Below are 16,788 nucleotides of genomic sequence, written 5' to 3'. Positions count from 1 at the left end.
GTGATGTGCCGTGCTAGCCAGTCAAAATGTTTACAGGGTAACCTTTTTGAAATAAAAAATATCAAAAGTGGTATAAAGGTGATACCTTTATTGGCTAACTAAGATAATCATAGCAAGCTTTCAGAACATTCTAGTTCCTTTTTCAAGCTCATTACCTCAGCTTGAAATTCAAAGGAACTAGAATGATCTGAAAGCTTGCTATGATTATCTTAGTTAGCCAATAAAGGTATCACCTTTATACCACTTTTGATATTTTTTATTTCAAAAGGGTTACCCTGTAAACATTTTGACTGGCTAGCACGGTACATCTTCTTAGTCCCAGAAATCAATGGTGCTCACTAAAATTGGCTGCTGCTGACCAAACCACACTGCAGGTTGGCTAACTGGGGGCGGTGAGATATGAGAGCAGCAGTAAGTTGTAAACACAGTATAATCTATAAATTGTCTGTCTGGCTAATGCATGCGCACTCTGCTACAAAGGGAGGAGATGATGATCAGTTGTCAATGTCAGGTTGTCAGTAGGGGTGGCTGAGGGAGCAGCTGCCTCAAAGGACCTCACAGGATTGCGCATAATGAATTGAAATGACTGCCCATATATAATTAGTCAAACTTAAAAAAAAACATTGATTAGTCTGAAGAATAGCCTTTTATTTAGCTGAATCAATTATTTACAAAGAGCACAGTGTAAAACAGCATTAAAAACAACATAAGGTTCATGACACTATTCCTTTAAAGCACTCCCTTATGATTCACTTCTCCAGAGAGGCATATCCTTAAAGGGGAGCTCACAAATTTCCAATTATTCTTTTTCTTTTTGTGGTTTTCAAATAATTTTTTATTTGTTCTACAGCTGTCTGCTTATGGTAGTTAGCCTTGAGGGTTAAGTTACAATTAAAAAACATGAACAGATGAGTGAATAAATATGAAGACTGACCAAATACCTGGTAAGAATAGGGCAATCTGTAATATTTTCCCCTTTAAACATTTTTGTAAATGCAGTGTCTGCAGCATAGCACTTCCTTTCTGCCAGTACAGGTATGGGATCTATTATATATATCTATATTTTGGATAATATATCCTATAACTGTATCTTTGCCTGCCCTTTTGTCTTAGTTTGCAATTGATTGTTCATAAATAACAGAAAGATTTGATAAGACTGTTGCAAAGGCTGAACTGGATTTTTTTTTTAGAAAATATATACCATGGTATTCATTAGGCTTGTTAATAAAGGCTAAAAATGATTTCTCCTTAGTACATGCAAGCAGACATGTCTGCACATACAGATTATACATTAAAAGCCTTACTGTACAAATTACAGAATAGTTCCTTAGTTCGGATATGCATGATATCATATACATTTGGTTCAAGGCATTTTCAGTGATATTTAATAGTGCTACACCCATAAGACTGCCCACCCTCAGCTCTCTAGGTGTTTCAGTACTAAATCTCCCATTTGCAGAATGAAGATGTTCCCTGGATTAACAATGTCCGGCTGGTTTAGCTTCTGTACTTAGCAGTGTGAGCAGATGTTCTGCATTTCTACATGTTCTGGCATTTGTACATTTGTCAGCTCGGCTCCGTCCTCTGCATTTCAGACTTCTGCTGCTTTCTTTGTAAATATCGAGCCCTTGCATCTGATATGGATTTATCATCATTTCTTTTCTTTATTTTGTTAAGGGCTTCTTCTATTCCATCTGCAAATAACAATACAGTATATTAGAAACAGGCAAAAGCTAAAATTACTTCTTAAATATCAAATACACCTCTGCTTTGTTTAAGCAGGAAGAGAAAATGCTCTATAAAAGTGCATTTAAGGAAACCATTGGCTGGTACATTGAAGTCAATTTGAAATTACCTATGCACATCTGGTCAGGTCAGAGTGGCCTCTTTGCTCCCCATACAAAAGACAAATGGTGGCCAATTCCCAGTGGCACTTGGGGCATTTTGTTGCCTGGTCAAGATCAGCCAGAAATACCTGTCAATAGCATAGAACTGGAATACTTGTATCCTTGCCAGTAGAATTACGATATTTTGTTGCCCCCAGCCAGCGCGCAAAGTGATATAGTGATGATTGGAAGACCCGCCCACTTTACCAACTATATTTTTATTCACCTTCCTACAAATGTGTTCTCACATAGGCAACACAACACAACTAATTATAGTGTGTGCGGTCTGGGTGATAAAAACGCAGTCTTAGATCACTTTGATGTACAAAAGATTTTTTTGCTTAATATATAGGAAAATAACACACTAACCACATTTTAATCAGCACTGATGTAATTTTACAAACCCTCTGTGGGATGCAGTAAGCTTGGCTTCTGAAGTGATTGGCTTGCTTTATAAATAATGAAACACGGGAGGTTTTTAAACACGTTTATAAATAATTCTTCATAGGATTTTATATTAGTCATTACTAATTTTTTCACCACATTTAATTTACACATATGACAAGGAAAAAAAAAATGAAACCCATCTGTTTAAGAGGGGATTACTTCTCCCTCATATACATTGGGCCTGTGTAATGAATATACCTGTATGTTACACATTCCTTTTCCTTTTGGAATTTTTTCCAATGACATATTCCGCAGTGCTTTACAGAGATTATATATCATTCACGTCAGTCCCTGCCTCCAGGGAGATTATAAATTCCCTATCACATTCACATTTATGGTCGATTTTATCAGGAACCAGTTAACCTGCCTGTATGTTCATAGAGTGTGGAGAGAAACCCAGAAGAGGGACCCAATGATATCATACAAACTCCTTGTAAATAGTGCAATAGTTCCCAGGCTGGAACTGAACCTAGGAGCCACTGCCCCCACTATGCAAAGACACAATCCCTTATTTACTCTTGTAGCCACTTCATATTTCTCTTGGTAGTGGAAGATGATGGCTGGCCCATAAATCAATGGTATAGTGAAGAATCAGGACACTTCTTGGAACTGGACAGAAATGGATGTAGTTATTAAAGGAAAACTATACCCCAAACAATGTAGGTCTCTATAAAAAAATATATTGCATAAACAAGCGCATATGTAAAACCCTGCTCCATCTAAATAAACCATCTTCATAAAAATATAGCAGTATGTGCTATTGGGTACTCCTAAATAGAAAATTGCCATTTTAAGAATTATGGGCCACCCCCTGAGATCATAGGATTCACAGTGCACACAAACAAGCCAAGGCACACATACATGCTAGGCCACATCAGCCAATGAATGGACAGAGTTCTGTCTTTTACTCCCACACTACTTCCTGTTACAGTTAGAGCTGCATTATTTCCTGTCATGTGATCTCTGAGGGAGCACACAGACCATCACTAAATAGTGACTCAAGGGAAAGGCTGTAAAAGGGCAATATTTATTGATATACCTGTATATATTCTAGTTCAGCAAGATTCTTTAATAGGTAACTTAACATAATATAAACTGTTGGTTAAGTATTTGTTCTGGGGGTATAGTTTTCCTTTAATTGTGTGCAGAGATATTGCATTTGTGTAAGTTCACACCACACCATAAAAGGTTGCAAAAAATATGCTTTTCACCATAAGTCTGCTCTCAATCTTGCTCTATTGGTTCTTGACCTATATAATTCTAGAAGCTTAACAATAAATAGCAGGGAGAAGGAACACACAGAGCAAGACCCTGTCCTTCACAGTAATCAATATTCTCTACTTCCATGTTATTTATTATTTTATTTTTTTTACAAAGCTTAATTAACCAGCTGTGCTTATTTCTAATTGATTTACTGCTCCTAAAGGAAAAAAAGAGTAAAAACAATGATATATCAGCATCCCAGATGTCACAATACTGCAACTCCCAGTTCCATCTGCCAGCTTGGGCTGGGCTTGCTGGCATGGAGTCCTGTGCACAGATTTGGGCTAGCTTCCCACTGACACAAAACTAAGTAAATAACAGCTTACTAATCCATTAGTTCAGGAAGGTACCTTGAAATGTTCAAAATAAATACAAACATGATACAACCTATTTATTATTTAAAAACTTTGCTACTGGTCAACCACCCAACACAAAAATGATGTTATTTAATTGTTTTTATTTGTTCTCCTTGCCCACATTTCACTCTCTTTCCCTCCTATTTCTTGCTCCCTGTTACATTTTTTTTCTGCTCTCTACTTTCCCTACATTTACCACCATCCTTTCTTTTTAACTTTAGAGTCACCCCTTGCCTTTTCTTTCCATTGCCATTTTATTCCATTCATTACACTTTTTAGTTTCAGTTGCTATATTTTATTTGCCTACCGCCCCCCTGGACACAGATACTACTACTTCACAAAATATGGGAAATTTGGGGTATGCAAATTAAAAATGCGGAGACTATTAAAAGTTGTTTGCAAAAAAAGGACCTTAAGAATATAAAATTATTTTACTGTTCAGGAAACCTAATAGCCTCAGTTGATTATACCACAGGGTGTTTGTCTAAAAGATTTGCTCTAGAAAATGTTAAAGAAAGTGATTTTAATAAGGGGGTCACTGACCCCAGGAGCCAAGCAGCCAAAATCTATTACTCTGTTATAATACATATTTATTGTTGCTTTATATTACATGTCTTCAGGCCTTTCCTTTGCATCTTCAAGACTTTCATTCACACCACTGCCTGGTTGCTCGTGCAAAGTGGACCCTACCAACCACATAGCTGCTAACATTCCCAACTGTAGTTGCTGAACAAAAAGTTAAAAAAAACATAAAAAATGAGGACCAACTGCAAATTGCCCCACAATATCACTGTCTACATCATACCTAAAGTTATATTAAAGGTGAACAGCTCCTTTAAACATGTAGTAAGATAGCAAGCTGCTAAATAGGGCTTGTGCTGAACATACTTCTTTGCCTGTTGATTTTATTAAGAATTTTCTGTGGAGAGAAACCAATCCCCAGTACAGTTAGAAGTCCTCTGTGCAATGAAATACTTCTTATCTCAAAGCGGAACAAATGCTTCATCTTAGGGAAGGGAGTAGTTTGTTTATAAATAAAGCTTCTCACCACTCAGTAATGTAACTATGGCCCTATAAGCCCAGGTGCAACAGTTGTAATGAGCCCTGCTACTCCTGCCCCATATGCATCCTCCTTAGCAATAGCTAGATAAAACCCAGAACCCTCCCAACAGCCCAATACCAGGGGCATGCCCTGGTATATTTGAAAACACAGCCCCCTGGTAGTTCTGCCACTGTAACCACTTTATTTTCACAGGTCTCTTAAAATGAAAGCATACCTTTTCTCAAAAAACAAAAAGAAAGAAAAAATCTCACCATTACAATGTTTTGTTTCTCCCTTGGACTCCCATTTGATTATTTCTTCAGCAGTTACCTCTTCTCTGGCAACATTGCTTAATTCATAGGCATCAATATCATGTAATTTTGGCAGCAGGTCTTTCACCCATTCGTAGCGTATAGGACACACTGTTCTGACAAATATTTTAGATGTGACCAAGACATTGTGAAAGAGAATCCATTCCAGCTCAGATTCCTTCCCAAATAACTTAAAAGAACAAAAAGGCAATCTGTGTGAAACGACTTATCATAATATACAATATATATATATAACATACCCTGACTGTACATTATATGAATAGTTGCCTTTGAATTGCATTTGGTTTATAAGTGCCCTTGCTTTTAACTTCTTATGTGCCACAGAAAGTAGATTCTACGTTATGCACTTTCATTCAGGAGAGTGGCTTTTAAAACTGTTCCTTTGTTACCCTGTCTGTAGGCAGCAAGCAAAGGTGAGAAACAATTGCGGCCTAGACAACAGCACAAAACATTTAACCATGCAACTACTCTTGTCTTCACACCCTGCGTCACCCACCCCTTTCTGCAGGTTGCCTGCCCCAAGTTAATCTCACACACACTGTATACACTAGAACACTGTGTAACACACACAAACATACACACAACAAAACTTCACCAAGTGTACATACACACTAAAAAATTGTTTCATTTCCATAGCATAATGGCAAATTGCACTTTGTAATATATTTTGTTGATTTTATAGCATTTTTAGTAAACTTCTTGCATTTTAGCGATTGCATTTTCAGCTCTGCATAGTGTGTTTGTACCAGTAAAACTTTCATAAAACATAAAAACTACAGAAACTGCAATTCTGACCACTGATCTAACTAAGCAGAAAAATGTATTTCTTTCATTTATGCATTGTTCACGATTCCCTGCTTTTTGTTCATGTTAAAAGACCCCTGGTGTTCATGTTAGGATGTTTTATCTTTGCATGGAAGGATTCGTTGGACATATGATGCTGTATAATGATTTTCAGAAATTTTATAAAAATCTTTAATCATTAAGCTTAGCATTGCTTTGTAGTTTGGTAGTTTGGAGTAGAAAGGCATATTTTCAATTTTGGGTTTGCAATATGCGTACTTCTCACTGCTAGGGGGTCTTGCAACACATAAAATGCTTACATGGTGCTTATTTTTGCAGTAAATGTGTTTATTTAAATGTGTTCTACTGCAAAATGTGATTTTGCAAAATTTCCATTTTTATAACATGCTAAATTTAGCAAAGCATTGCAGATTGGGACAGATTTACCCATTTTAGATTCATCAGAATGTACTTTCTAAATAATTTCATGGTTTAAAAGTATTGTAATGTAAAATATACCAATTTCTGGAGCAGTGCTTTAAAAATGTGGTAGTGTTCTGCTTGGAGATTTTGATCTATGAAGTTAGAAATCTCCATACAACTGTGTTTAGGTAAGGGTTTTTTATGTATTTATTTATTTTAAACAGTTGTACTTCTGTGCATAAAATAAAATTAGTACCAGATATATAGATCCCTATATGATAAGAAATATACATTTTTAAACAATATCTAGAGTACAGTATGTTATAGGAGAGGTAGCATTACACAGAAATAGCTGGCACTAAGTGCAAATGAAATGTAAAATTCTGCTGGCGCTTAAAGGGTTTAACCTATGTTAATATTAAAGAATAAACCAAACCAATGAATAAATACAAAAGAGGGAGAATAAATAAACATTATATACATGACATGAGTCAATGCGTGTGGTTGTGACTGCCCTACTAATTTAATATTTATATTACAGACAATACTTAGTCCTAGAATGCAGCTTGTGATCTGTTTATATGTAAATAGAAGCCAGCAGTTTAGGTTTATCCTTTAGGTTCTCAGTCAGTCAGTGGTATTCGTGACATCATAGCGCACATCATACAAACCTTATATTCTGAAAAATTCTTTACAACAAATGTTTATACATTAAAGAATGCATATAAAAACCAACCGATAACCAATACAAATGGTAATGAGGGCCTTGTCCAAAACAATACATTTTATTGTCAAATGTTTCAGTCCCCAATTTCTCAAGGGACTGTAAATATAGTAACACTTACGGCAGATGAAGGATGGATGTGTATCATGCTGCCATGTCCATCCATTGTGCAGAAGGTACGTCCCACAGACCTGTGAAGTAAAATCTCAACCATTTACATTATACTGGAACTAATTCTCTGATATTTCATGGATAATCACAGCAAAATTATGTATGAAACCAGACTGAAAAGACTCTCTTACATGCAAGATCCATATCTCAGGTTTATTTCTGATTTTCAGAACAGACCACACCCTGTTTTATGATAAATGTAATTAAAAACAGATCCCTAAAAGAAAACTAAGTAATGACTGGTGAGCTAAATCAGCTAACACCCAACAGTGTGATACATAAGAAGATAACAAAAAGCCAGTATAAATAAAAACATCACATTTATTTCTTTTTAAAGATGTTTTGGTGTTAACTCTTACCCACCCCTAGGAAAGGTTCAGAACACCAATCTATATGATAGGTTGAGTTGAAAAAGCACACAGTTGCAGGATGTGTAGCTACTAAGCTTGTTCCTAGGTTCATACAGAGTCATAAGCAACCACATATGTTGTCAGGTGGAGGGTTTGTATCCAAGGAATAACACCTGACTATACTGCATTAGGAAATGTAAAAAGAGATTACTGTTGTAATGGATTCAAAGTGACTGAAAAGTATTTTATATTATATTATATTATATTATGGACATTGCCAAGTTACAAGGGACTTTTGTTACAGCTTTTAACTCAATAATGTGGTGCGGCAAGTACAGCCATATAATATTATTTAGTTTTTACTGTATGGATCTGTTAAATCCATCAAATGATGCATGTAATTTATACCAGGTTATGATCGCTTACAGTGCAGGTTTTCTTGACCGGCCAGGAACAGTTAGTAAAGGGTCCTTAGAATTTAATTCCAGTCAAAAAAAGGTTATGAATATGAGGACTAAGGGGCCTTCACCACTTGTAGTCAGTCTTCTGCAGAACACTGTTTTGAGAAAATGATATCAAATTCTAAGTGGCTGCATAAAACCAAAGCAATTAGTGACATTACACATTAGGTATATACCCAGTTAATGATTAAACATTTTGCACTGAAGGAGATTAGCAAGTCATTTCCATATCAAAGTATTCTAGTGCCTTGTCCAGTGACAAACAAAACTAGAACAGGCCACCCACGCCAGTTCAAAATTTTCTTAGAAACCCTTTAAACATAACTAAACGTATACTTCAAATGTATGTTAAAACTACAGGAAAAAAGATCTGTGAAGAATCTGTGACATCCATTATACTTTCAGCTATTAATAGCAGATAACCAGGGAATCGTAGAACCAAGTAAATTATCTGCAATATACAGTGTAACCTTTGCACTACCGCATACAGTCCATTGCTCAGCTTTCAGCCACACAATGGAAACAATATCACTTGTTTAACCCCGGAACTACAAAACCTTATTAAACTTATATGAACAACAATTAAGAAAGAAAAAAAATATTAAATTAAAATTAGGTAATTATCAACATATCTAGCCAGAGGATGCCCACTAAAGTTTGAGAAGATTTGGAACCCATAGCTGGAGTTTCCAGCAACAACTGTCTAAAGCACCATAATATGCTCTCCATTCCCTACTCCCCCCCCTTTTTCCTCCCTCCTTTTCACTTTCTTCCTTCTATCATTCCCTTGTTAATAAGAAAATTAAGTTGACTATTAAAAAAAAAAATTAGGCAATTATCATTGGCCCTTTTACTTTTATATTGCATGTAAAGGCAGTTCATTAGTCATATGGCAGTGCCAATCACAAGGGCAGTTAAGGTGGCCATACACACACCGATAATATCGTACGAAACCTCGTTTCGTACGATATTCGGTGCGTGTATGGTATGTCGGTGAGTCGACCGATATCGCAGGAAGCTGCTGATATCGGCCGACTCGCCGATCGGACCAGTTTGAAAATTTTGATCGGGCGCCATAGAAGGCGCCTGACCAAAATCTCCCTTCAGCGCTGAATCGGCAGAAGGAGGTAGAAATCCTATTGTTTCTACCTCCTTACCTGCCGATTCAGCCCTGAATGGTATGTGGCGGATCTGACGATGTTTCGTGCGACCGATGGTCGCACGAAACATCGTCAGATCGCCACGTGTATGGCCAGCTTTAACCATAGCAACCAATCATATGTCTATAACTTGCAGTAAGCTGTTCAAAGCTAATTTCTTATTGGTTTTTGGTGTTTTATTCCACTATTGCATCAGTCACTGGAGTGCCCCTGATGAAAACCTGTGAGTGGTGAAATGCGTGGGGCTGCTACTTTGAGTTGTGATTAGCCCCCTCTAGTCCATATAGAGACAGGCAGAACTAAATGGTTTGGCAGATTGAGGGAATGATAATGGTTGGCAGTGGGGAACCTATCTGAATTTATTTTTAAGCAACTCCTATATAATTTTAAATGTTTTTTATGGGCACGACCCAGTGCCATGCCAGTGACTGATGCAATGGAGGAATTATCAATATTTTTATTGGCAGAATAAAAGTTTTAAAGTTTTAATGTCTTGATGGCACTAAAACTGTTTGTGGTAAATAGCACGTAGCTACCTGAACTGTCCCTTCTTTCTGGGGTGGGAGGGGGGGTCAATTAAATTAAATGGCACCAACTACTTCAGGTGTTGTATTTAATATAAAATTTTGGGTCTGCACATACGGTAGTACATCAAAAAGGGGTATAGTAAAACTGTTATAAAGGCCCTTTTTTACCTTCTAGCTACATTGGAGAAGTAACCAGCACAAAGACAGCGCCTGAGCATCTCATTTCTGGGACCATCAAACTTTTCCACTGGAAAGTCCTTATTCTAAAGAACATAAAATACAAAACAAAATTACTTATACTTACTTTAAAACCCTAAGCCCTACATGACATGGGACTAAAAAATACATTAGTTCCTTAAGTTCAGCCTGCACACAAGCATTCATTCCATTTGAAATAGTTCAGCATTTCTGCAGTGTTTGTAATGCATAAAATCAGGAAAACCACTGGCTATTTGCATACCCACTGCACCTGTTTTAGTTCTTGCTTTTGACTCTGCTTTGCATAACCATTCATAAGTCCTGCTGTTACATCCCTACAAATAAAAAGGAGTCAAAGATAGCAAGCACTAGGTTTTTGTATAGGCATTGGGAGTCACTGCAGGTGGAGATGTGGCAAGAATGTTCATTTTGGAGGACTGCTGCCAGTGCCTAATTCTACAAGTCAGTGTCGGACTGAGATGGCAGGCACCTACCAGAAAATCCTGGACCATGGGCCCACACTCAGAACTTCAATTTCTACTTTTCTACCTCAAACTCTTTATTATCCTAGTCTCTTCTCTCTACATAATATACTCTATTATTCCATCTATCAAGTGTCTTTGTTTCCATACAGAAATAGGGAATGACCATGAAATAGGCTAAATATTTGTGAGCTAGCCTACAGAGGGACAAATATGCATTTATTATTTATTAATATTTGGTGTTAATGGAAAGAGAGCAGAATGGGTCCACACCTTATTGGTTTCAGATTTAGGTAGCCTAACCAACAGAGATGAAGAGTTCACATTCCAGAACCCTTTTTTTAATACATGTTACCAACATAAGTAGTATGTTTCCTGGAGTTAAAGGGCAACTAAGGCCCTGAACGATGTGTTTGTGTAAGGGATATAGCTGCTGAAACTATTCCCACACTATGTTACTGTCCCCATTCCTGTGCTCTCCTGAGTTTTTATCTGTGATAAATATTACATGTTTATATATTATTTTAGCTTTGAAAACTATGGCTATATAAATAAACATATACATGAAAACTGTGCTGGTACCATTTGCACATGCAAGTTAGGAGGCCCACCCAGAAGTCAATGAGTAAGGGGCCGTGCAGCAGCAAATTGAGGTAAAACCTTTTCTCTGGATAAAGAATTCCCTCTAACATATAAAGTATATATAATAGAACACTGAAAGAAGATTCCGCTGTCATTAACTGTATATTTTTACAGTTCTACATCCACTTCTGCTCAAAAGTTGAAAATACATTATACCTGTTTTAGTCTGTTTGTAATCTCTTTAAGCTGTTTTTCCACATTCAGTGCAGATTTTAAAGCTCTCCAGTGAATTCCATTTTCATGACACCATGATGCAGGTTTTGGGCTGGTAAAGAAAATTATATATAGTAACATAAAGTAGCGTTTCTAAATTTCCATTATATAATACTGTTTCTGGTGGGATATTTCATCAATAGAAAAAAGCCTCTTCTTATCCATAGTGTTTATCTTTAATATATGTTAAAATTGTTGCTGGTAACTCAAGAAGGAAACAATGTTGTCTGACTTGCAGCCCACAGATAATGAAACCATGATTCCATTCTGAAATGTTGTTTGATGTATTATTGTCTTGCAGTAGGGGAACATTTTAAGGAAGCAATGTTTGCAACTTACAAATATGTCACCAGGGTAAAAATACTTGCCAGGGGGTCATTACCGTTGACATCAATGGAAAGCTCAACGGAACTAGCAGTTATTCCCCAGACATAGGAAGATAAACTTGACTGGTAAGTTGATGTTTAATACTGACATTGGGCACTACCTTGTACCCAGAAAGCAATTGGTCATACTTCTACCTTGAAGAAGAGTACTCAGATCCACTGATACCCACAAGATGACACACCACTAAAATACAGTAAATACGCTGCAGTATTTGAAAAGGATACTATCAAAGATGACCTTACTTTGTAACCTATTTTATAAAGAAGTATTTTTGTTTTTAGCTGGTAGTTCAAACAACACCTTAAATGTAAATTTGGCTATATTAGTGTTTAAATTTCCTAAACCAGTCATTGTTAGGCAATATGTCAGTGAAGCGGAATTGTAGAAAGCAGAAATGTAAAAGACAATATTGCTGTAACAATACATCAATAAAAAGTACATGAATCTCAGTGGAACTTAAGATATAAGCCACAATGTATCCAAAGTCTTACCCTATAAGTGTCAGACAACTGACAGTGTTTAGTGTGGGGTACTGGCTCTGAATAAATAAACATGACTTCTCATACTGCATAAATGTTGGAGTGCATATATCATTCGTTACCAAAGCTCTGATGAGAACAAATAACATTTCTTAACTAAAACGTGACATTTCTGTTTTTCTTCACCTATTTTATATTTTCATTTTTTTTTTTTTACAATTTACAATTACAGGTCATTACCTAATAAAAACACAACTATTATGCAATCAAGGCTACCAAAGACCATTTAGAGTCAGTTTTTAATCAGCAAAATCTTTTTAAGGCCCACCAAAAGTCCAAATGTTTATCTAGTTAATATATTTGGGAATATATCCTGAATTTGCTAATAAAATACACAAACTTTGGTCTCTCTACATTCCTGGGCCACCAGTCACAGGGCCTGCTTTACAATGTGTTGTGTGAAAAAAATAGCACAAGTGCTCTTATCTCATCTTACCTGGCTTTGCACTGCTCAAATATGTAAAGCAAAGTAGCAAAGTCATTGCAGCCACCAGCCAATTGGGATAGTTCTTCATGTCCTAGCCCAGCCTCCTTTTGTTTTTGTGACTGTCCTGAGTAGAATAAAAAAATGAAAGCAGAGAAGACTGCAGTTTGCTCACATGTTCTAGGTGGGGCAGAAAGAAATGTAAAACCTACTGTTTTTTTGCCTCCTGTTATGAATGATTAATGATTCCTAAAATGCATCTCAGGCTGTATTATGAATGTATACCATGTAAGCAGAATGGAGATCAAATATCCAGATATAAATACTTGCCTTCCGATACTGCTACAGAAAATACACTGGATAAACACAGCAACCTATTAAGTCTGATGTTACACTATATTGGAAAAGAAAGACAATTCTAAATACTTTTTCGTCCACAAAAAGTTAATTGGATTATGTATAATCCAATATTACAACAGTCAAACAAACCTAATTAACACTATAAACAACTCAACAACTCAAACAACAAAGAGTAACAGATATTTTTACCTATTTAAAAAGTACTGCTATAGATAACATGCACAAAAAATCTGTCTGCAAAAGCTCCAATTTGTCCTTTTATAATGATTTAAACAATTATACAATATTTCATGTCAATTTTTCTTGTACAGGTATGGGAACCCTTATCCAGAAACCTCCGAATTACAGAATGCCCGTCTCCCATAGACTCCATTTTAATCAAATAATTCAGAATTTTAAAACTGATTTCCTTTTTCTCTGTGGTAATAAAGTAGTACCTTGTAATTGATCCCAACTAAGATATAAATTATCCTTATTTGATGCAAAACAATCCTATTGGGTTTATTTAATGTTTTATTGATTTAAGGTATAAAGATCCAAATTACGGAGAGACCCCTTATCCGGAATACCCTTGGTCCCTAACATTCTGGATAACGGGTCTTGTTTTTTGAGGTCTGAACTACATTTGGCCTTATATAAACCAAGATTTAAACCTTTATTGGGGGGATTCTACAAAATACAGTGTGGGTCCCTTTAACCTACAATGTGGAAGGAGGTATCCATCTTTACCCTACCTATGTAGGGTGATACCGTTTTTGAGAATTAAAACGGCATTCAGAATAATTGCCATTTAGGGGTTCTCATCAACTGTTTTAGGAAACTGGGATAAGTGTGTAATAAACTGGGAGTTGTTGGGGATATCTAATCCATAAATATAAACCATCCTCTTCTAGTCCTAACCTGTACAAGTTTTGCTAGGTAAGCCCTTTGTTTGTATCTGTACAGCTCACCTAAGTCCACTAAATCAGATTTTTTTTTCATCCAATACATTGCATAAGCATAACATATATCCTATACATTATTAAATTGTACTGGAGTGTTCACTGGCTGTATTTATTGCTTAAGCCACCTACACTAGTTAATCTGCAAGAAATGTGAAAAAGTGTTTCATTTTTCTGCATACCTTGGGGCAAGACATGTAAAATATATTGGATAACTTTAGAAAGAAAGTTAGATATATTACCAGACTGTATGAACACATGTTCAACTGAAAGCATTGCAGCCACTGGAAGCAGAAGATCTTCACATCCAAAAGATGTTGCTTTGATAACGGCACAAGCCAGATTGGGAGACAGAGGGAATTCTATTATGAAATGCCCCAGCTTTGTTACACAGCCAGTTCTTGGGTACAGAACAGAAAAAAATCAGTGAAAAAATACTGTTTAATCAGTAAGAAAAGATTTCTTTTTTAAGTTTTTGGCAAAATGAAATTAGAGTCTAATCCATCTTTGTTTCTGAATGTAATTTGTTTTATGCACTTCCTGCCCAGATTAATGTGCTAGATACCTTAATAGGGAGATTTCCACCTGAATTTTGATAATAAATTAAATTGAAATTTTTCAACAATGCTAATTTTTTACATTAATGTTACCTTTGATAAAAATGTTTTATAGTGAAAAAGAGTAATATAAGTGTTAAATTCCACTACAGCAGCTTCACACAGAACCAGGCACATCCTTACTTTTATTTTCTAACTTGTAGTAGTCTGATCAGAAGTAACTGATTATTGGGTAACTACACTGGCACAATTTAACACATATGTTAATGATTCAACCCCAGGTAATTAAATGTGCCTTCGAAAGGTACAAAAAAAAAAAAAAGGAATTATTTTAAGCTTTTTGGAACTTTTCATCTTCACTCATTTCTTCACTGCTGATGTCAATTGCATTGCCTTCATTAGACATACTCTTTAGCAGTTATTTTTAGATAATGATGTTTTAGGATTAGAAAAAGATCCTTACCTGTCAATCGCACTGCACTGGTAAAGCTTTTTAAGTGCCTCTAAAATGTGTCTTTCTTCAGGCTGATCAAGATATGGAAATCTAAATTTGGCACAGAAATACATACTAAAATTTAGGAATATGGCAGTCATGAAATTCTATTGAAAACTAGGTTGTACAAACAACTAAATTCCTATTATAAATATGTGGACATGTTCTTGGACACTCATATAACCTGCCAGGCCTGACTAAACAGTATTGCAGTATTCCAATTTAATAAGATGTCTAAGCTGATAAAAACCATCCCCATCGCATGATGCTACCACCACTATACTTCACTACATCAAAACAAAGAAGAATTGTGGAGCTCACCACACTCTTGGCTCTCCTCTTATTTCAGAAATATGGGCTGCAAACCAGGAAAGCTTCACTTGTTTTGCAATCACTATAATTTGCTCCTAAGTGCACTCTCCATTGACATGCATATAGCAAAGTTAATCAATACTTAAAAAATATTTAAGAATATTCTCTTAAATATATTCATAAAGCCCTACCAAGCCCTTAGATGCATGGTTTCATTAAACATTTTTTATCTTATTTCATTAGACAGACAGGTTCAGTGGGCTATATGCTGTTTATCCACTCTGTCATGCGAGTTTGAAAAAAAACAAATAACCTCTTTCATTTCAGACAAAAACAGGGCTTTTTGGCCAAAATGCAAAGCGTTGTCTTTGAAACAAATTGTAACACTGTCCATATTGCATGAAAAACCCATACTAACAGTGAAGTATGGTGGCAATACCATCCAGCTGTTGGCCTGCTTTTTACAGGGGTAGGGAATGAAAATCTTCATAGACAGGGGTAGGGATTCTTTCTAGGACACACTGAATCTGTAAATCTGCAACATTTACCTACAGTGCTAATAGTAAGCAACCAATGACCAACAGTGTCCTTTTAGGTGGACACTACTCAAGAAAATACATGGGCAAAGAATAAGATATTTGCAATTAACAATTGTCTTACCTAATGACATCATGGATATCCAGGCACTTCAAGGTCAAAATTACAGAAGCTAGGCTGGTTCTCTTAATATCAGGGATCATGTGATCAGGCATACATTTGTCCCAAAATTCCTCACTGTAAATCCTAAAACACTTCCCAGGCGCAGTTCTACCTGCTCTTCCAGCTCTCTGCACAGCTTCACTCCTTTGCCAAAAAGAAAATTCCACAAATGCTTAAAATACAAGTCCCTGATTATATTTTATATAATCAGACCATTACACCTGGTGACATACTTTGAGATAGGAACAATTTCCAGAATATCCAGTCCAGCTCTGGGGTTGTAGTTTAACTGCTTCACAAACCCGCTGTCTATCACATACCTAAAGAAAAAAAATCATTCTACCATTATTAAAGAATAATCAGTCCATAGAAGCTATTCTGACATTTCTAATTTCAATAACTTCCCTAGTACTGTACGTTGCTTCCTGGGCCCCCTTGTAAATTATGTAAAATATGACTGAAAGATTCAAAAACATTTTAAAGCAGGTCACACCTTATTCCTTCAATGGTTACAGATGTTGCAGCAATATTTGTGGACAGGACACATTTTCTTATGCCTGATGGAGGTGGGACAAATATTCTTTTCTGTTGATCTGGAAAAGAAAAACCAACAGGC

The 16,788-nt window shown here is 36.1% G+C and overlaps 1 protein-coding gene across 2 annotated transcripts in view; it reads right to left on the bottom strand.

The window, feature by feature from the left end:
* Positions 1-629: 629 nt before the first annotated feature.
* The window catches only part of dhx40 (DEAH-box helicase 40), a 29,992-nt gene continuing 13,833 nt past the window's right edge, over positions 630-16,788 (bottom strand). Inside the window, 11 exon segments of one of the 2 annotated variants that reach the window (NM_001197226.2) lie at positions 630-1,694; positions 5,267-5,495; positions 7,378-7,447; positions 10,094-10,188; positions 11,404-11,512; positions 12,823-12,937; positions 14,354-14,511; positions 15,132-15,212; positions 16,134-16,316; positions 16,406-16,492; positions 16,666-16,765. In NM_001197226.2, coding sequence (NP_001184155.2) covers positions 1,567-1,694; positions 5,267-5,495; positions 7,378-7,447; positions 10,094-10,188; positions 11,404-11,512; positions 12,823-12,937; positions 14,354-14,511; positions 15,132-15,212; positions 16,134-16,316; positions 16,406-16,492; positions 16,666-16,765 — 1,355 coding nt within the window. In that variant the 3' untranslated portion in view covers positions 630-1,566. 2 annotated transcript variants of the gene reach the window in all.

The sequence above is a fragment of the Xenopus tropicalis genome, chromosome 2, assembly GCF_000004195.4.
Source record: "Xenopus tropicalis strain Nigerian chromosome 2, UCB_Xtro_10.0, whole genome shotgun sequence".
Classification (NCBI taxonomy): Eukaryota; Metazoa; Chordata; class Amphibia; order Anura; family Pipidae; genus Xenopus; species Xenopus tropicalis.
Note: the sequence above shows the minus strand (reverse complement) of the source record. Positions and strands in the feature narration are given on the sequence as shown.